Source organism: Borostomias antarcticus, assembly GCF_949987555.1.
Source record: "Borostomias antarcticus genome assembly, chromosome: 10".
Lineage (NCBI taxonomy): Eukaryota > Metazoa > Chordata > Actinopteri > Stomiiformes > Stomiidae > Borostomias > Borostomias antarcticus.
Window position 1 is genome coordinate 28,640,995 of NC_140243.1, and position 21,718 is coordinate 28,662,712.

Here is a 21,718-nt window from a genome sequence, read left to right on the forward strand (position 1 = left end):
TCAGCCGATGTTAGGGTTTATCAGCAGACTTGTTAGATACTGTAGGTTGTCAAACCATGTCAGCTGTGGTGTCGAACTACTGTATCTGACAACTGGCCTGAGGACTCTAAAGGTTTAATCCTTTGACACACAACAGAATATTTTCCACTAGAACTGGAGTTATTTGACTGTAGTGCAGCTTATAGAACCTGTAATACCTCAGTCTCAGCATGTAACAGCTTTATTCTCCCACTTTCCGTAGGTTTTAGCGTAGGTCAGCAGGACTGAATCATACCAGCACCCTGCTCTCAAAGCTGACCTGGGTAAAAACACCAATATTTACTTGAGTATTTACTTCTTGCTTGAGTCTGTCTTGCTGCCCCAGCTTGTCGGCGGGGTGGGGTTGCATTTTTGAGAACAGCCCTCTGGTTCCATTGGACCACAAGAGCAATCAAGCACAGATAAATCATCTAAATGGGTTCAAATTAAATTCCACGACTTTTATGTTTTAGATAAATATTAAACCTTTAGTTGTCATCGCCTTTCCATAACACGTGCTGCGTTCTCTTGTACGTACGCTGTTGCCTAGCAGTGTTTGCTGGAGGTGCTTTAGAAGGCGTTGTTGGGGAAAGTGTTGCCATGGCGTTATGGTGATTATTAACCGAATAAACAGTCATTAGTGCATATCATTACTGCACAAGAGGGGGATAAGACACAAGACTGCAAACACCACTGCTGGTCTGGGGTCAGTGCTCCCTCAGACCCCCTGCAGAGGGTCCGGAGTTCACCCAGTTAGGAACCGTATGTGTGATCTTTCCTGAAAAGGTTCCTCATGGTTCCATCATGTCAGTTGCTCCCTGTTGCCTTTCATTGTTCAATACAACCTCATCATAGAATTCTGACTATAAGGCTGCTTTTGCTAATTCATGTCAATTAACCTCTCTCTCTCTCTCTCTCTCTCTCTCTCTCTCCCGTGTGTTGTGTGTGTCGTTCCAGTTGTCAGAAATGGCGTCATGGCGGAGGACACGGAGACCATCGCCGACCAGATGCAGCTGCCGGTCCAGAGCGCCCTGCCGGACGACCTCCAGCCCGGGGCGTGCGAGGAGGAGGCCGAGCTGGTGGCCTTAGCCCAGGAAGCCGACGAGAGCCTGGGATTCGAGGGGGTGGAGGAGGAGCCTGTGGCCCCTGCCGCGGAAGAGGCGGCCCCGGCAGAGGCGGTGGGGGTGGAGGCAGCTCCCGAGGCAGAGGGCCCCGCTCCAGTGGAGGTGGCCGAGGAGGCTGTGGCCCCTGAACCTGCGGCCCCTGAACCCGCGGACCCTGAACCCGCGGCCCCTGAACCCGTGGCCCCTGAACCCGTGGCTGCAGCTGAGGCGGCTGCTCCAGTGGAGGCAGTTTCCCCCGTGGAAGTCTCTGCCCCAGTAGAGGCAGCGGCGCCGGCAGAAGCAGCTGTGCCCGGGGAGGTGGCGGCGGTGGAGGCCTCCCTCGCCCCGGTCCAGGCTGCGGCTCCAGTAGAGACTGAGGTGGCGTTGGTGGCGGCCCCCGTGGAGACTGCTGCCCCCCCTGCAGAAGCAGCTCCAGCCGAGCTAGCTGCAGACACGCCAGCCCCCGAGGCGGCCCCAACTCTGGAAGTGGCTCCAGCTGCAGAAGAAGTGGCCCCAGCTCCGGAAACGGCCCCAGCCCCAGAGGCGGCCCCAGCTGCAGAAGAAGTGGCCCCAGCTGCAGAAGAAGTGGCCCCAGCTGCAGAAGAAGTGGCCCCAGCTCCAGAAGAAGTGGCCCCAGCTCCAGAAGAAGTGGCCCCAGCTCCAGAAGAAGTGGCCCCAGCTGCAGAAGTGGCCCCAGCTCCAGAAGTGGCCCCAGCTCCAGAAGTGGCCCCAGCTCCAGAAGTGGCCCCAGCTCCAGAAGTGGCCCCAGCTCCAGAAGTGGCCCCAGCTCCCAGTGCTGTCGAGGCAACCCCAGCTGCTCAGCCCCAGCCTCCAGTAGTGGAGGAGACCAAAGAACCCCCAGTACCAGTGGCCGAGACCCCAGCTGCAGACCCAGCCCCAGCCCCGGGGCCGGTGGCCGAGACCCCAGCTCCAGCGCCCATGGAGGCTTCCCCAGCAGCAGTGGCCCCCCATGTCGCAGCTGTGGAGCCGGTGAAGGAGGCGGAGCCAGCAGCGGCGCCGGCCCCCAGTGCCTCCGTGGAGAGCAGTGCGCCGGCCTCGGTGGAGGCGGCCCCCGCTGTCACGGCCCCGGAGCCTGCGGGGGAGAGGGCCCCGGAGCCAGCCTCAGGTGCACACGCTGCCCCTGAACCTGCCTCTACCCCTAACCCTCAACCAGCCTCTGCTCCTACCCCTGAACCAGTAGTTGCCCCTGCTCCTACCCCTGAACCTGTTGCTGCCGCTGCTCCTACCCCTGAACCAGTAGTTGCTCCTACCGCTGAACCAGTAGTTGCCCCTGCTCCTACCCCTGAACCAGTAGTTGCCCCTGCTCCTGCTCCTGCTCCCGTTATTGCCCCTGCTCCTACCCCTGAACCTGTAGTTGCCCCTGCTCCTACCCCTGAACCAGTAGTTGCCCCTGCTCCTACCCCTGAACCTGTAGTTGCCCCTGCTCCTGCTCCTGCTCCCGTTATTGCCCCTGCTCCTACCCCTGAACCTGTAGTTGCCCCTGCTCCTACCCCTGAACCTGTAGTTGCCCCTGCTCCTGCTCCTGCTCCCGTTATTGCCCCGGCTCCTGCCCCCAGTCCTGCTTTTGTGCTGTCAGCTGGAGGTATGTACTGTGTACCTGTCAGACCTCTCACTCAACCCCTACTGTGTACCTGTCAGACCTCTCTCACTCAACCCCTACTGTGTACCTGTCAGACCTCTCACTCAACCCCTACTGTGTACCTGTCAGACCTCTCACTCAACCCCTACTGTGTACCTGTCAGACCTCTCACTCAACCCCAACCTCTGTTAATGACTTGCTTCACTCTCTGATATCTGTCTATTGATCTATCAGTCCTATGGATTTAGATGATCTCTTATCTGAGCCTCTAATCTACGGGTCTGTCTATTGATCCGTCTTTGGATCTGTGTATTTCTGTGTCCATCCATCCATCACAATGCGCTGCGGTCAGATCTCATTCCACCCAGCGGCGTGCTCGTTACCAGGGTTCCAGTGGTTAGACATGGCCCGGGTTCCTGGAGGTAATCATGCGCAGTGTTCCACCTCGCTGACTCGGCAGATCCCTCCCTCCAGACAGCTCTCACGCAACAGCTGTGTCTCCGGGAGAGCAGGCCGGTCCCAGCCCAGCCCAGGGGGCCGCTCCGCCCCTGCCCCAGCCCAGCCCAGGGGGCCGCTCCGCCCCTGCCCCAGCCCGGCCCAGGGGGCCACTCCGCCCCTGCCCCAGCCCGGCCCAGGGGGCCACTCCGCCCCTGCCCCAGCCCGGCCCAGGGGGCCACTCCGCCCCTGCCCCAGCCCGGCCCAGGGGGCCACTCCGCCCCTGCCCAAGGCACAAATAGCTGTGGTGTGGCATTTCTGAAAAAATGTGTGTGTGTGTGTCTGGATCTCGCTGAGCAAGTGCAAACAAGCCCAGAAACGGGGGAGATGGCTGAAGAGCGGTTCTTATCAGCGAGCGCGAGGCCCGGACACAAACAGACCAGTTTACACAGAGACGGACAGTGAGTGGCGCTGGAGCATCAGACCGCCGTCATGTGACCAGATAAGGTGCATGTATGAGAGTCAGGTCCACTAGATCCACAAGATGGCCCCCCCAAGGTCTTAATAGCATCATTAACTCCCTGGTAACCAAGGCTTGCGTATCCAACGCACTGTTAACCCAGACAGGGACCGGCTCAACCGTTCACCCAGGAGGATAATGAGTAACCCAGCATGGAGACCAGATAACCGTCCAGCACCCCCTGGTCTCACCAGGCTGGTAATGAGAGACCAGACAACAGTCCAGCCCCCCCTGGTCTCACCAGGCTGGTAATGAGAGACCAGATAACAGTCCAGCACCCCCTGGTCTCACCAGGCTGGTAATGAGAGACCAGATAACCGTCCAGCACCCCCTGGTCTCACCAGGCTGGTAATGAGAGACCAGATAACAGTCCAGCCCCCCCTGGTCTCACCAGGCTGGTAATGAGAGACCAGACAACAGTCCAGCGCCTCAGTGGGGGGTCCAGAGGAGAGATAACACGATACGCGTCTTCCCAGGGAGCAGGACAGATCATGCAGTGTGTGTGTGTCTGTGCGTGCGCATATGTGTGTGTGTGCGCGTGCATGCGTGTGTGTGAGTGTGGAGAGAGAGACAAAGTATCCTCAGACCGTCACTGTGTGTGTGTGTGTGTGTGTGTGTGTGTGTGTGTGTGTGTGTGTGTGTGTGTGTGTGTGTGTGTGTGTGTGTGTGTGTGTGTGTGTGTGTTCTGGCCGGGCGTCTGGTTAGCACAACAGAGCCAGTCACACAGCAGTCATTTATTGTGTTGTGTAGACAGGCCAGATGAAGCTTACGCACTGTTGCTGTGGATTACATGGCATGTAAATAAATGACATGGAGCTCAGCCTCAATGGAAGTGTGTGTGTGTGTGTGGGGGGGGGGAAGGGTAAGTGAACTGTTTCCCAGCCCCCAATGCACATGCAAATAGCATGTGGAAAGTGAACTGTACTCTGTACTGTACATCTCGTTGCCATGGAGAAAGGAGTGTATTGTCTCGGGGGGGTTGGGTATGGCGTCCTCGTCTGTGTGTGGATGGTGGAGGTTTGCTCTCAGTCCCCTGGAACGCAGTAGTTCAGATGATCTTATTGGTTCACTGATCACACACACAATCGGCCCTGTCACCACAGCATGCAGTCATGCCAGCAGCATGTAATCCACCCTCTTTACATACATGTGTGTACACACACACACACCTTTTTTTCTGCAGTTGAATGCAGAGATTCTCCCTTAGGTTACAGGCGAACGTTTTGTTTATGATTAGGTTTCGGGGATCCTCTGCTTCTCTGGATCCTCTGCTTCTCTGGTTTTCTCAGCAGTGCGTCATTCTCCGGACGGTTTGAAGCTATATCGCCCTGTAGTGTCCACATTCAGGAACTACTGCTGCTATACTGTAGGTTTAATACCATCTCTACACGGGGATTTCCATTGAGTTGTACAAGTCAACATTCAGTTTAGTACTGAAAAAAAGTTTTTCCTGAAAAAAAAAAGCCATCTCTCTAAGCCTAACTATTGCCGATTCAGTGTTCCGGGAGCCGAGCCTGGAGATCCAGTCTTTCTATAGCTGCCCTTCTCCACACAGGGAAGGAACATGCTGTTCTTCCAGGCAAGGGAGGCCCCTCCAGCTGCACTCACGCGCTGGTGAGGGGAGGAGTTGCATAACTCAGCCAGCCTCACTCCTCCCTCTGTGGTGTTTAGAGGGGGTGTGTGTGTGTGTGTGTGTGTGTGTGTGTGTGTGTGTGTGTGTGTGTGTGTGTGTGTGTGTGTGTGTGTGTGTGTGTGTGTGTGTGTGTGTGTGTGTGTGTGTGTGTGTGTGTGTGTGTGTGTGTGTGTGTGTGTGTGTGTGTGTGTGTGTGTGTGTGTGTGAGAGAGAGAGAGAGAGTGTGAGCTGTCGGCAGGTCATGCCACCACACCCTCTCCACATGCATGTATGCATGTTTGAGAACCAGTACAGGTCAGTGTGCTCTCCAAACCGGCTCTGCTGGACCAGCTGGTCAGGGGACCCTGGGGCGCCTCTTCCTTTGTTGGGGCCGCGTGTGTTGATGCCGTGTGTCTCTGGTTGAGCTCATGATAAGGGTGCTCCATCTTCACTCAAACATGGCAACCGACTTCTGACCTCTTCACCCCCATCCACATTCTTCCGCCCCCTCTCCCCTCCCGAGTGTGTGTGTGTGTCTCGGTAGAACACCAGGCTCCTGACTGACTTCCTGTGTGTGTGTATGTGTGTGTGTGTGTGTGTGTGTGCTCTGTCTACAGTGAGCGTGCTTGAGGCGGTGGCGGCGCAGGCGGCCGCGGTTGTCCTACAGCAAGCAGAGAAGGCCAAAAAGGTGGACTAGATGGCCAAAGCTGAGGAGATGCCCCTGGTGAGACACGGCCACTCCGACACCCGAGACGCTGCTAACCTTTCACACCAGGAAGCACTTCTCACACCAGTTCAATGTCACCATGGGAACACAACGTCAAACAAAGCTTTGTGACCTTGATCACTTTTGCAAGTTTTATTTACATTTTCCTAAACTTTATCGTGTCGATGACAAGAAGAGGGCAACACAGACCAATGTTTCATCAACTGCAAATGTGTTCTAAACTCCCTCTCGTTATTTCCTTTCAGTGACAAGTGAAGAGTGAATGGATCATTTTGGATAAACCTCACACAATAGATATGTGGAAATTATGCACAAATCCAAAGATGCAAGTGAAGAGCCTACTGGAAGACTATAAATACACATTTACTGTATACACACACACACACACACATGTGACACACACACACACACAGACAAACACACCTACAAACACATGACACACACCACATCATTATCCCAAGCTGTACACCAGTCATGTTTGATATTCACGTTGGGTTTGACACCATGATGCCTTCATAACCTGTTCTTCAAGAAGCATCTCTCTTCCCATTTGTACATATAACACCTCTCACTTGTGATATAGGCGTTGTTACTGAGAACAAAGTGCCTCGAGCCAAACTCTCAAAAGACTGGTGAAGCAAAATGATGCACTACTGCTACAACGAGAGTAACACTGTGAACTCTGGGTACAGACGCCACACTGTCAACGTGGAGTCACACATGGTGTTGATCTGCTTCGTGTGAGAAGGTTACATAGATCTGTTTTAATACTTAACTAGCTGCTCCCATGTTGATGAATACCAAACATTTGTAATAACTGTGAATGAAAAATACATCCTGTTAGTCTTGTGCTCAACCTGGTGAGTGGAGATGGACTCATGTCATGCGTTCTGCATGGTACTCTAAACCTCACTAATGTTGAAGGTTATTGAACTAGTAGGTTTGTATGCAGGCTTTTATGTCAGTACTAAGGGATTTAACTACAGTGTATGTGGTGTTTAATGTTAGAATGTCTCATCTGTATCAACCTGTTTTTGAGTGAGTTTTTCACCACATACAGAAATAAGAATCACAAATGGAAGATGTCCGTTTGAGGTGTCATCTATGCAGAGGAGATGTGGATGTTGAGTGAAGATGGTGTGTGGAACCATTGTAAAACAGGATATTAGGATATAAGTATTCCTTGTCCCTATTTTAACAAAGGCCATCACTTACATATTTTACTTATTATAAAACCATGTCAAGAGAATTTATATTAGTTGATACCCACCACACACACGCACACACACACTTCAGCAACTGAACCTTTTAATACCAAATCTTAAAGGAGAGTAAAGGGAAAATGCATGTTTAGCCCTGTTTTAAGGTTACTTATGATCATATACAATGGTTCAGATCAAAACGTTGAGAAAACTAGCATTTTCGAGAAAGTTGATAATTGCTCTACCACCGTTTTGGTCATACAATGGATGTGGATGGGCATCTTCAAAAAATCATTAAAAAACATGTTAAACCCTCGATTTCAAAGACAAGAAGCTCACCGAGGGTGTAGAGGGTGTAATTGGTGTCCGTTGGTGTTCTGACATCAAATTCGCCGCAAAGTATGAATCCTGTAGGGTTTTATTGATCATTTTATGAAATCCATTGACTTGTATTGAAGCGACCGTTGTGTAGATCAATCCGCAGAGGGGATTCAGGAAGCGGAACTACTTACGGTAGCTATTGTTATTGTTTATGTTGCTAGGCTACCTAGTTTGCTGACGTTTACACACGTATGTGCTGCGACTAAATAGTTCTATGCTAAATATTTTAAAAAGCCTTTCCAGATGAACTAGAATCTTTATGGCGAATTATATGTCAGAACGCCAACTAACACATAGGTGAGTTTCTTGTCTTTGAAATCGAGAGTTTAACATGTTTTTGAATGATTTTTCAAGATGCCCATCCACATCCATTGTATGACCAAAATGGTGGTAGAGCAATTATCAGCTTTCTCGAAAATGCTAGCTTTGTCAACGTTTTAATCTGAATCATTGTATATGATCATAAGTAACCTTAAAACAGGGCTAAACATGCATTTTCTCTTTACTACTCCTTTAAAAGAATAAACGGACATTCTAAAATGGCTCTGGCAATAGATACACTTCAGATGTGTTTGTTCATTGCAGAACTGGCATTGGAGGAGGTACAATTGTAATTTCTGATACAACTAAGTGGCCACAATCCAGAGCTTCTCGATTGATCTATATACCATGTTGCAGAGACTGTACTGTAACTGAAGAAACCTGTCTAATGTTGACTGGTGTTATGGTGGGCATTGGGATCAAATGTTTTCATGTTCTTTTTCTATGCAAGAACCAGAGTGGTTGTTCTTCTGTAATATATTCTTTCTGAGCTTTGTCTGAGATGCACTAATGTTTTAGTGTACAGTAGGAATAAAGCTTTGCTTACTAATACCCGGTGTGGACTGACTGGGAGGAGCGGCGTTGGGCTGGGCCACAACAATGGGCGAGCAACCAAACCTGACAACGTAGCCTAGCCTACCGTACAGAGTCAGGTGTCGAGGGCTGAGCCCTATTCCCTACCCGGAGTTTAGGGGTTGATATGGGGCTTTCTGTCGTGCAGCTTCATCACTCCGGGACAAGGTTTCCACTTACGTATTTGTTACCTTAATTCCATATGGCGGCGGGAAGTGGGCAGCTGAATAGGCCTAGGCTACTCTCAGGATACCAGCGCGGAAGATTGACACACAAGCCAAGCGTTGGTGCTGTATGCTATGTATGTCAGTGGAGGCTCGTCCATTGAGGCAGGGGAGGACAGTCCTCAGTTTTTGGAGAGAAGAGAGGGATTAAAATATTAATATATGAATTTATTTATTCATAATTATTATTATCTCAGTTTTGTTCTTAAAGCAGGTTTTCCCTATGGATAAAAACCCATTATTGAAATTCTAAAGCTCCAACAGTGACATCTATAACATGCAGCTGGAGGACCCATAGATATCTATGGAAGGGAGGCTAGCCTCCCTTAGGGCGGGTTCTTTTCTCTTAAATCAATGTAATGCCTTTTTTTCTTGCTAATTTGTGATTGGCCAAAACGCTGAAAAATTACCGCAAGGGAGGACAGTCCTCCAGCCCTGTGTGAACAGGATTCAGATATTGACATTTTGTTAGTCCAATCACATTCCAGATTTACCACAGTGAAGGCCGATTGAGTCGGCGTTGATGTCTGTTTCTGTGCAACATATTCCATTGTCCAGTTGTCAAATCTATTTGTCAACAAACTGTTTGAGAGCCAGCACACCTCAGTGTCCCCCATGGTGTCCCCTAGTCCCCACAAAACATTTTTCATATATCACCTAACCTCTCCAGCACCTCACCAATATCAATTCTTTTCTCTCTTTAGAGAAGAGTAGCCTACAATCCATTACAACAACTACAGTATTGCTTACAATGTTTTATTGTTGTTTTGTAATATTTTATCATGAATATGATAAATAAATGCTGCATGTAGTTAAATAAAGTGTTATTCAGTTTTTCATAAGCTAAAATTGACAGTAAATCCACTTTAAAGCTGATATTTAAAATAATAACAGAGAGAGGGAAAGTGCCCCCCGGCGCCCATGGGCGGTTCGCCTCTCTTCCTCCTGTCCTCCTCAGTTTTTTGAGTCACCAGCCGCCACTGATTAGCCTAACTGTGTACCACAGGACGACATGGCAGAAACGTGAGCCAAGGAGGAATATAAACCTCACTATTGTCTGGCTCCAAAACGCTCCTCATTAATGGTAATGAGGCTAGTGAAAGTGCTGTGGGCCGGCGCCATGTCTGCCCCACACCAGTCTACTAGGGCCACAGCGAGCTGCACACCGACTGACCCGGTGCCTACTAACCATGGATGTATTAATAGAACTAATAACTAATATAATACTAATATAATAATACTAATATAATACTAATATAATAATATATGTATAATACTAACAACACCAAACCATCCACATCCTGTTACTAGCCGCGTGTAAACAACGACCCAACCACCGGTATCATCAAGCCTGCAGCCATCCCTTTATTTCTTCAATTTCACAACACATTTCACATCCCTACAGTAGTAAACCCATGGCTCAAGTCAACAGGAAATTGGACCGCAGAGTCGAATTTGAAAACCTGACCCACATCAGGGAATATGCGCATGTATGGCGACTGGCCAGTAGGCTACATATTCTTTTCTTAATTTCCTGTGTTGTGATAGGCAGTTCACTTCTCATCGGTGAGTGGGCCCAACACAGCCACCGCTTCAATCTCGACCATTCCCCCCTGAGGGAGAGATAGAGAGAGAGATTGAGAGAGAGAAAAACAGACAGATTTTATTTACACATGACCTTTGCTATCATGGCCAGACTTTGAGTTGTAACTAAGGCTGTTGTGACAAACTGCTGGATAACATAGACGAGAAAGCGCCACTCACTCTGGGTAGAGCTGCAACCTGGTAGGCTGCTCTGGCTGGGAAGTTGGTGGTGAAAACTAGACACAGTTAAGATACATACAGACAGAATCCATGAGACAATCTAACTATGTACTTCATATGACAGATTAGTGACTGGCCATTGGTTATTTGACTTGTGGTTGCTATGAGGTATTATATGGGAGGGAAGACATTGCATGATTGTAAAGGTTTGGTGAATGGTGACTCCAGTCTGTGTATGATGTAGATATGTTTTTCCTGCTCGACAGGAGTGCCACATACACACATCCACCATGGTCATACATGCTAGGCTAGGATAGGCCTGTTTTAAGACAACAGTGCCCCCTGTGGACTGTTTAGAGAACGATTCACTTCAAGGGTGAAGTATCAACAAAACTCATGTAGATATGTTTACTTACATTGTTTGTAAACATCATTTACATTTGTGAAGTCATTCATGTCAGCCAAAAGCACTGTTGTCTTGACAACTGAAAACAACAATAACAACAGCAACAATAGGACATTAGATATCATGACCATATCACAAGAATAATCATATTAATCTGTCTCCATTGTAATGTGATTCTCACCATTCTCAAAGCCACACCCTGCAGCTTTCAGGATCTCTCCCATGTTGAACAGAGCCTGTGGGTAATAAACATGCAGGGAGCACGGCCATGTTTGAGCTGAGACTGCCTCTGAATAACATTCTCACCATCCACTCTTTAGAAATACAATACTGTTTCCAACTGTCCTTACAGAAACAATACTTTATTCGACACTACACTAGTTTATTTTACACTCATTTATTTACTGAGGCAGAGTGTGTGTGACATGGGTGTTTCTGGACATCACCTGTGTGGTTAGTGCCTGAATGGAGTGTGTGTGTGTGTGTGTGTGTGTGTGTGTGTGTGTGTGTGTGTGTGTGTGTGTGTGTGTGTGTGTGGTGGAGACGGAATGTGTGTCACCTGTTTGGTTTGTGCCTGAACGGTGTGTGTGTGTGTGTGTGTGCAGGTGTGTGTGTGTGTGCCTGTCTGAGATGGAGGTGGTGTGTGTGTGTGTGTGTGTGTGTGTGCCTGTCTGAGATGGAGGTAGTGTGTGTGTGTGTGTGTGTGTGTGTGTGTGTGTGTGTGTGCCTGTCTGAGATGGAGGTGGTGTGTGTGTGTGTGTGTGTGTGTGTGTGTCTGAGATGGAGGTGGTGTGTGTGTGTGTGTGTGTGTGTGTGTCTGAGATGGAGGTGGTGTGTGTGTGTGTGACCTGCTTGGTTTGTGCCTGAACACCCCCATCCACCAGCTGACCAGAGGCAGGGTCCATCCCCAGCTGACCAGACACATACATGGTCCTGTCCACCACCACCGCCTGGCTGGAGACACAAACACTAAGTCAATGGAGCACAGCCTGTCAATGGTGTATGTGAGCATCATTTAACAAGTCATTTAGCAATAATAATGATAATAATGATAATAATAATAATAATGATAATAATAATAATGATAATAATAACTTTAATTTATATAGCGCTTTTCCTGAAACCCAAGTTTGCTTTACATCAGAGCAATAACAGACAAGAGACAACAACAAGAACAAATACCAACAAACAACAACAACAAGAACAACCAATCTAGCTGCTAAAGGCTTGGGTGAACACGTGTGTTTCCAGTGCAGGTCGAGTAATACTCTGTTAACATGAAGAGTTAACATGAAGGGCCTGTCAATGATTAACATGAAGGGCCTGTCAATGATTAACATGAAGGGCCTGTCAATGATTAACATGAAGGGCCTGTCAATGATTAACATGAAGGGCCTGTCAATGATTAACATGAAGGGCCTGTCAATGATTAACATGAAGGGCCTGTCAATGATTAACATGAAGGGCCTGTCAATGATTAACATGAAGGGCCTGTCAATGACGTGTGAATATTGCTTAAGATATCAATAGATCCTTTCTAAATCATATAATCAATTTCCATTCATGTCCCTGAAACCAAACATCATGTGACAGTGCCACCTTGTGGTACTATTGGGACAACACTGGGTCAAAGGTGACAGTAGACAGCTTCACCAGCAGCAAACAGGGGTGCAGAGACCTTCAGACGGGCAGGTGCTCAAATTTAAAAAGGGTACATGGAGGGGCACTTCTAGGCTTCAAAGACATCCAGGGGGGGTTTAGTCAGAGCTCTGTTTATAACATTATTAATTAATTGTTTAAATTATTCTTAATAAGGGCCATGGGCGTTGCCCTTCATCTTTACCAGAAGGGCAACATCAAAGCCCATGTGTCATCAAGGGGCGCATGTGCCATTGAGTACCCCCCCCACACCATGCCTGCAGTGACCAGCACATTGAGTACTCCCCCCCCCCACACCACGCCTGCAGTGACCAGCACATTGAGTACTCCCCCCACACACCACGCCTGCAGTGACCAGCACATTTAGTACCCCACACACACCACGCCTGCAGTGACCAGCACATTGAGTACCCCACACACACCACGCCTGCAGTGACCAGCACATTTAGTACCCCACACACACCACGCCTGCAGTGACCAGCACATTGAGTACCCCCCACACACCACGCCTGCAGTGACCAGCACATTGAGTACTCCCCCCCCACACCACGCCTGCAGTGACCAGCACATTGAGTACTCCCCCCCCACACACACCACGCCTGCAGTGACCAGCACATTGAGTACTCCCCCCCCACACCACGCCTGCAGTGACCAGCACATTGAGTACTCCCCCCCCACACCATGCCTGCAGTGACCAGCACATTGAGTACTCCCCCCCCACACCATGCCTGCAGTGACCAGCACATTGAGTACCCCCCCCCACACCACGCCTGCAGTGACCAGCACATTGAGTACTCCCCCCACACACCATGCCTGCAGTGACCAGCACATTGAGTACTCCCCCCCCACACCATGCCTGCAGTGACCAGCACATTGAGTACCCCCCACACACCATGCCTGCAGTGACCAGCACATTTAGTACCCCACACACACCATGCCTGCAGTGACCAGCACATTGAGTACTCCCCCCACACACCATGCCTGCAGTGACCAGCACATTGAGTACCCCACACACACCACGCCTGCAGTGACCAGCACTGTAACGTCTCAGTAACAGGAGGACTCCAAGGCCGGACGTGCCCTTGATCTGACACAGATACTGTAGATTAGACCAGCAGAAAGCAGGTCTGTACTTTAACCCCAGCTCAGGGTCTGCAACCTGCTGCTCCAGAGACACATGTGGCCCTGTAGTCCTTCTCTAGTGGCTTCCTGGCTTTGACAACAACAACAAACAAACATTTGCAGATCCAGATTTTATATTTATTTTTGGGGCAAAAATGTCATTTTTTATTGTTGCAGACCCCTGCCCTAGCTGATTGGCTGTCCTCTCTGCTCCTCCTGGTCGCTATTGGGTAAAAGGGTGACTCCCCCTTACAAAACCTTTAGAGTCAGACAGAATAGTAAAAGTCCCCTTACATCTGTAGGCTATCTGTAGTAGTACTTACTGATGTGAAAAAAGACACAAACTCAAACCGTTCAAGTTCAACACATGCACCAAGAGGTTTAGCACAGGCTACTGTGGTGACAGTCTAGAAATCAGTGCATTACTGAACACCAGACTGGGCCTTACCGCAGATCCACTCTTGGGTTAAGTTACCTGTATGGTCCGATAGCTGCTGGAGCTTTTGATGTGTTGATTATCTTCCTGATGACTGCAGACATGGCTGGGATGATATCAAAAGAGAGCAAGCGAAGAGAAGGCGAAGCGAAGCTTGTTCACCACGTGGGAGAGAAACGTCCTGTGAGAATAGAAACCGTGCTCACTGGCAGTGCGTCCTGTGAACTGTGGGAACTACATTTCCCGTGTGAACTACATTTCCCGTGAACACCACGTAACCGGAAGTTGGATAGACATGCGGAAAACTCACAAAACTCCCATGCTGCACAAATGTGGAGCTGACAGCCAATATTCTTGTATTTAGAGCTTCAATGTGAGTGTATTTAAACCTTCTGTTTTAGCTGGCTAACGTTAGAAATAGAAGATAACGTTGAAAACAATTGAAAGGTATTCTAAGTTAGATAGCGTATCGTTTCATCGGATTTGGTGTTTAAACACGTTTAGCTAGCTCACCTCGACCAGCTAGCTGTGTGTCTGGACATGTGAACTAGTAAAGTGTGCATGTGATTCCAGCAGAAGCCTTTCTTCTCCACGCTACAGCGCCAGGTGCAGACATGTCGGGAGCCAAGCATAAGATGCGCAATAAGAAGATGAGGAATCAGCCGAGCAGTGTGACTGTGGGCTGGGTCCGGGGGCATCAGGGCGGGGGGCAGGGGCCCTACACCCAGGAGCTCCCCAGGGCCCTCACAGGTCTGCTACTAACCCTGTTCTGAGTGCCTTCCCTCTCCCTAGTGCCTCTCTCTCTCCCTCCTATCTTCTAACCAGGTCCAGTGGATGCCCCACTGTCACCAGCAGACCTCCCGGAGTCCGATAGATACCCCCGTGTCTGCTGTGGATGTTGTAGCATTTAGTTAACACACACACGTACACACAGACATACACCAGCCCACTTCCGTGTCTGCTGTGGATGTCGTAGCATGTCCGTAGAATATTCTTTCTCCTATGATGCTTTAAGCCTCTCTCACTCTGAAATGTAATTTAATGTAATGTATTGCTTCATAAATGTTCTTAGCCGGTAGACAAACATACTCCAGGAGCTTGCTTGATCGCCTTGTTGAGAGGGGTCAGGGAAGAATTTTTACAGCTCACTTATCTGGCCCCCGGGTGATTACTGTTTTTTTGCTTCCCTCTGGAATATGTAGAGAGTGGGTCGTATGCCCACCTCCCTTGGTAAAGCGCATTGTGTTGCCTCTGGGTATGAAATGCGCTATACAAATAAAGCTTTGATTGATTGATTGATTGATTGAGGTACCGCACAGGGCACAGTCCTCCGGGGCGGCTTCACTGAGGCCCACTTCCTCTTGATGATGTTCAAAATGATGCAGTGCATTTAGATCTTTATGAGTGTTGATGAACCGATATTGTAAATCCAAAGCACAACACTGACTGTGTGTGTGTGTGTGTGTGTGTGTGTGTGTGTGTGTGTGTGTGTGTGTGAGAGCGCGCGTTTGGGTGTGTGCGTGCGTGCGTGCGTGTCGCAGCCTCGGGGTTTATCAAGGCCAGGGTTGCGGAGGTGAACGCCATGCTGAAGGCCGTGACCCAGACGACGGGGAGTGCGGAGGTGATGGGAGCCCTGCCCAAACACATGAGGAGGAGGGCGATGAGTCACAACACCAAGAGACTGCCCTGCCGGCTGAGAGACGCCGCCAACAAGATGGTACGGCTGTCACACACACACACACTCTCTCTCTCTCTCTCTCACACACACACACACACCTGTCCTCTTCACGTTCAGTCAGTGAAGTATTAACGACGATAGTCTTCTAGAAGAACGTGTGTGTAGCTAGCCGGTTTGTTCCTGCTTGACTCACGGCCAGGTCTTCTCTCACCAGAGGGCCCCGTCTCCAAGGGGGCCTCAAACCTGGGGCCTCATTTTGAAACGTTGCGTAGAATCCACCTAACTAAGTTTGCTTAGCTAAGTAAGTATGAAAATATACGCACAAAAAATCTACGATTTATAAAATGCTGCGTATCACAGCCCATGTTCACTTAGGCCACGCCAACGCCAGCTGCCCTTTATAAATCACAATCAACACTTAACTTGGCGCACGTGAACGCGCGTTCTGATCACACCCCAATTAACGCCCACAATTGCCTATAAATGGTAAGTGATGCGTCCCTAATGCAACGAGAATGGAGCCGAGTGCAAAAGGCAGAAAGACAAAGATACATTATACTGAGTGCGAGGTGGAGGTATTGGTGAATGAGGCAGAGACGCACCAAAAGGTTATTTTCGGAACGATGATTTCACATGTGCACGACTGATAAGAGCACCTGTTAGGCCTGAGTGGTCCCAATTAGATTATAATGAATTATCTATCTCGCAGGCTATATTGGCATTCGTTTAGTGCGGTAGGCCTTATTAGGTGGCTGCTGATATCCAAAATGATAATCATTTTAAGCCTATAGTGTTGTTGCATGGGTAATGGGGTTTGGATCTATATTGCACGTAGTCTAATGCTTCACAGGGTGGCCCATGAATAAAAGGCCTAACTTATCAACGTATAAATGGGTCAATTTACAATGACATCCATAACAATGCAAACATGTAGGCCTATAGTGACTACTTAAGGCAATGATCCCCAATTTAACTGTACGACAGATCTAAGGGTTCTTTGCAGCAGCCAATTTGTGTATTTTCCGGGATATCATGCATTTCACATACTTTCTCAAAACATTCTGTAGGCCTATAGAAGCTGCGTGTTCTAATGGATGTTGCGGGATAGCCAAGCACACATTAGAACATCTGTGCCAAGTCCCGGCATATCCAAGACCCCGTGCGTCATGGCCTACTATAATCCAGCTATATCAGTGCCTGTATCGAGGTCTTGGAAATATATGGGGTCCATGGATGGGTTTCATGTGATTCTATAAAGCGTAATTATAGCTACACACATGACGATTCGGCAAATTAATAATCTAACTTGCTCCCTTGTGTTCTTACAACTTGGAGACGCATCACCTCCATGCGCGGTTTTGCGCACAGCCAATTCTACCAAAGCGTCATGTGAGCATTGGGATGACGTGCATTTTTAGGCCCACATTCCTCGCATGCCTGCTACATGACAATCATATGGCAATATGAGGATATATGATGATGTACAATATAGCCTAATGTAGCCTACAGTTGCCTCAAGTAGGACATTTCCATTCACCGCTCAACATCATTGTAATTGCGGCTTGCCTCAGTGGTCATTCGGGTTTACATAAAAGCCTAATCAAATATAGGCTATAAATACATAAATACATTAACGAATGAATAGGTGGATAATTAAACATACAAATAATTAACTAACTAAATGATTAACTAAATAAATATACCTCAACGCCGAATGCAACATTTGTTTGGTGCGGTATAGGCCTTATTATAGTTGTAGGCCATCGACATACGGAATCATTACTATGATAAGCCTATAGGCTCGTGTCGTGTTGTGTTATCAACGTAATGTGGCTTTTATTCATAGGCTACTGCCCGTGATGCTCCTCGGGATAGCCTGTAAATGAATAGGCCTACAACATAACATTATATTATGACACAAATGGGTCAATTCACAGACACATCCAAAGCAATGCAGACATTATTTCCTGATTATAGGCTACAGTGGCGATGGATTCCGCTTAAACTGTGTGACACATTGGAGGGTTTCTTGCAGCGACCGATGTATTTATTATTCAATATGTCATGTGTTTCGCAGACTTTCCCGAGTTTCATCCCTCTGCCATTGGAGTCGCGTTTTCCCCTTTCTCCAGAAACGTGCTTATCGTAGTTACAGGAGGGTCGGAGTGTGCGTAGAGTTACACACACCTTCCGCCAACTTATCGTTAAGCTCGTTCTTTATAAATACCGAAAGTTGCGTAGAAAGTTGCTCAGCATGGGTTGCGCCCGCTTTTGTACTTACGCAACGTTTATAAATGAGGCCCCTGGTACCCATCGAGTAGCCACGCCCCCTTAGACCCGTGATCAACAGCGCTAGCCTACACTACACTGAAATTAAGCAATAAACCTCAAGAGGCCGTGTGTTGTGATTTTATAACAGCTAGGGGGCGTTATTTGGCACGACGCGAAGCGGAGTTATAAAATCACAAAATAGCTGTTATAAAATCACTATAACACACGGCCTCTCGTGGTTTATTGCTTTTATACAACGGTTACTACAGCTATTAGTGTAAAATAAACACACAGCAATGTAAAATATTAACATTTATTCAAAACGAAGCATCATTCCCTCAATTCCGCCGAGCAAAATAGTTCCCCTAACAAAAGGGTTGCCAAGCAACAACAACAACTACAATGCATTGGATCAAATGGGAGGCGCATTTATACTGAAAATGGAATGATATGCGGTCCCAGGTGTGTGTTACAAAGTATTTTAACACGGCTTCCAGCCAATCAGAATCAAGAACCAGAACTAACCGTTGTATAATACATATTAAATACTAATCTACATTAAACTATACCATATCATAACACCCATTTACACACACTCATAACACCCACACATCCTCCTCTCTCACGCCCCCCTAGCTGGATAGGAGTCAGAAGGAGAAGAAGGAGCAGTCCAAGAGCAGGAGCCGCAAGGCCCGCCGTCGTCACGGCAACCTCCTCCTGGAGTTCAACCGGCGCCAGCGGCGCAGCGTGTGGCTGGAGACGCACATCTGGCACGCCAAGCGCTTCCACATGGCCAAGAGGTGGGGCTACTGCCTGGGGGAGCGGCCCGCGTACAAGTGCTACCGCGCCTGCTACCGAGCCATGAGCAGCCACTGTCTGCTGCAGGTCAGCACCTCTCACCTTTCACCTTTCACCTTTCACCAGCGGTTTGACAGTCCGGGGTGCCAGTCAGGTGCTATTGGGCCTGACAGTTGAATAGCAGTTTGATTAGATTTGTTCTTTTTATGTCAGTCAGCGAGGTGTCAGTGTCAAACCCTACAGAGGATGCATGTATCAGGTACTATGTACTTCTCATGAACCCTCTCAACATGAACCACAAGATACACACTCCGGAAACACAGCTTGACACCAAAGATCAGTACACATACATATACACATACACATACACATATATATACACATACACATACACATACACATACATATACACATACACATACACATACATATACACATACACATACACATACACATACATATACACATACACATACACATACACATACATATACACATACATATACACATACATATACACATACATATACACATACATATACACATACACATACATATACACATACACATACATATACACATACATATACACATACACATACATATACACATACACATACATATACACATACACATACATATACATATACACATACATATACATATACACATACACATACACATACATATACACATACATATACATATACACATACATATACACATACATATACACATACATATACACATACACATACATATACACATGCATATACATATACACATACACATACATATACACATACACATACACATACATATACACACACATACATATACACATACACATACACATACATATACACATACACATACATATACACATACATATACACATACACATACACATACATATACACACACATACATATACACATACACATACATACACATACACATACACATACACATACACATACACATACATATACACATACACACACATACATATACATATACACATACATATACACATACATACACATACATATACACATACACATACACATACATATACACATACACATACATACACATACATATACACATACATATACACATACACATACATATACACATACATATACACATACATATACACACACATACATATACATATACACATACATATACACATACACATACATATACTGTACATATACACATACACATACATATACTGTACATATACACATACATATACACATACATATACACATACATATACACACACATACATATACACATACATATACACATACATATACTGTACATATCCACATACATATACACATACATATACACATACATATACATATACACATACACATACATATACTGTACATATACACATACACATACATATACTGTACACATACACATACATATACACATACATATACTGTACATATACACATACATATACACATACACATACATATACTGTACACATACACATACATACACTGTACATATACACATACATATACACATACACATACATATACACATACACATACACATACACATACACATACATATACACATACACATACATATACATATACTGTACACATACACATACATATACACATACATATACATATACACATACACATACACATACATATACACATACATATACATATACACATACATATACACATGCATATATTGAAGAGTTTTCTCAGGGCAAACAATAAACAATCAATGATCCATTCTTTACCTACAGTAGTCACAGACAAAGCAAGGTAGGCTACGTCAACACTACCCACTCTGGGTTACTCGTTCAGTTTACCCTCCATTCAATCACCCCAACGTTCAGCTCATTGAACGATATTCAGTCTTCAACCCCGCAGTGGTCGTACGGGTACGTATCCTAACGTCACTCACTAGTGAGTTGAAAGTCAGCCGGTCGAGTGAAGGGCAGGCAGTCCGCTCTGGGAGTCTCCGTTGCCGCCGGTGCAATCGCCGGTGGAATCCACGCGCAAAATACTCCCAAACTGGAATCAATCCTCCAACACCTAATTGAATCCCAATCCACACGAGCGACGAATCCCAAGTAACGATCCGACTGTGTCCGATCCGACTGCATACGATTAAGATGGCCGCGAATTAAGCAGACGATGCTGGCCAGACTATACCACTTCCACCTTCTTTTAAAATTTGCGCTCCCATTTCTCTCTCTCCCTACGGGCAAGAAACCGTGGGAACATCAGGCTGGTTGATTGGTGGACTTGTGGGAAGAAGAGGAGGGTCGGCAGAGGACGCGAGGGGGGTGGATGGGATCTTGGTGACAGTGGGACAGCACAGCTGGGCAGATTGCCACAACCTTTCACCTTGACCCCATAACTTAAAAATAAAAGCTTAGCAGACTTTGCTCCGACCAATCTAAGGGTAAAAAGCCTTTGTTCTGGTGCTGGCACACAGTGAGATCCATGGGTGCCTGGATCTCCTTGACCCATACCTTAAACCCAATCTAACTTAAGTATTGGTGGGGCTCATTGAACAGTGGTGTGTTAGTGGAGGTGAAGGATGAACCTGGCGGACATGTTTACTTCCTTACCTAGCCTAGCTCACAGCTAGCCTGTCGCTCTGGCTCTGCACAGTACAGTCATGCTGTCTGGTTCTGGTTCTACATCCCTCTGTCTGGTTCTGGTTCTACATCCCTCTGTCTGGTTCTGTCCATCCCTCAACGGGCCCCTGCCATCGTTCATTCATTCTTGATGAGTTCGCGTTTGAGTGACTGGAACGTAAGAACACACATTAAATGGTAAATGGACTTCACTGTGCTTTTCCACCTTAGCG

The 21,718-nt window shown here is 47.3% G+C and overlaps 3 protein-coding genes across 3 annotated transcripts in view; 2 read left to right on the top strand and 1 right to left on the bottom strand.

Moving 5' to 3' along the window:
* Window positions 1-7,436, top strand: part of LOC311314590 (uncharacterized protein) — a 12,925-nt gene extending 5,489 nt beyond the window's left edge. Inside the window, exons 2-4 of the mRNA XM_084445014.1 lie at window positions 976-2,247; window positions 5,906-6,012; window positions 6,261-7,436. Coding sequence (XP_084301140.1) covers window positions 976-2,247; window positions 5,906-5,985 — 1,352 coding nt within the window. The 3' untranslated portion in view covers window positions 5,986-6,012; window positions 6,261-7,436. The remainder of the gene's footprint in view (window positions 1-975; window positions 2,248-5,905; window positions 6,013-6,260) is intronic.
* Window positions 7,437-10,056: 2,620 nt separating this feature from the next.
* On the bottom strand, window positions 10,057-14,337 carry LOC311313784 (2-iminobutanoate/2-iminopropanoate deaminase-like). The gene is made up of 6 exons (XM_084443983.1): window positions 14,143-14,337; window positions 11,735-11,840; window positions 11,068-11,122; window positions 10,897-10,965; window positions 10,481-10,536; window positions 10,057-10,329 (listed from the first exon to the last, which is right to left on the bottom strand). The coding sequence occupies exons 1-6, from the start codon at window positions 14,205-14,207 to the stop codon at window positions 10,270-10,272; spliced, it is 411 nt and encodes a 136-aa protein (XP_084300109.1). The 5' UTR covers window positions 14,208-14,337; the 3' UTR covers window positions 10,057-10,269.
* A 380-nt stretch (window positions 14,338-14,717) lies between these two features.
* The window catches only part of pop1 (POP1 homolog, ribonuclease P/MRP subunit), a gene marked incomplete at both ends in the record, with an annotated part of 28,229 nt that continues 21,228 nt past the window's right edge, over window positions 14,718-21,718 (top strand). The window contains 3 exons of the mRNA XM_084444717.1: window positions 14,718-14,853; window positions 15,645-15,820; window positions 18,689-18,937. Coding sequence (XP_084300843.1) covers window positions 14,718-14,853; window positions 15,645-15,820; window positions 18,689-18,937 — 561 coding nt within the window. The remainder of the gene's footprint in view (window positions 14,854-15,644; window positions 15,821-18,688; window positions 18,938-21,718) is intronic.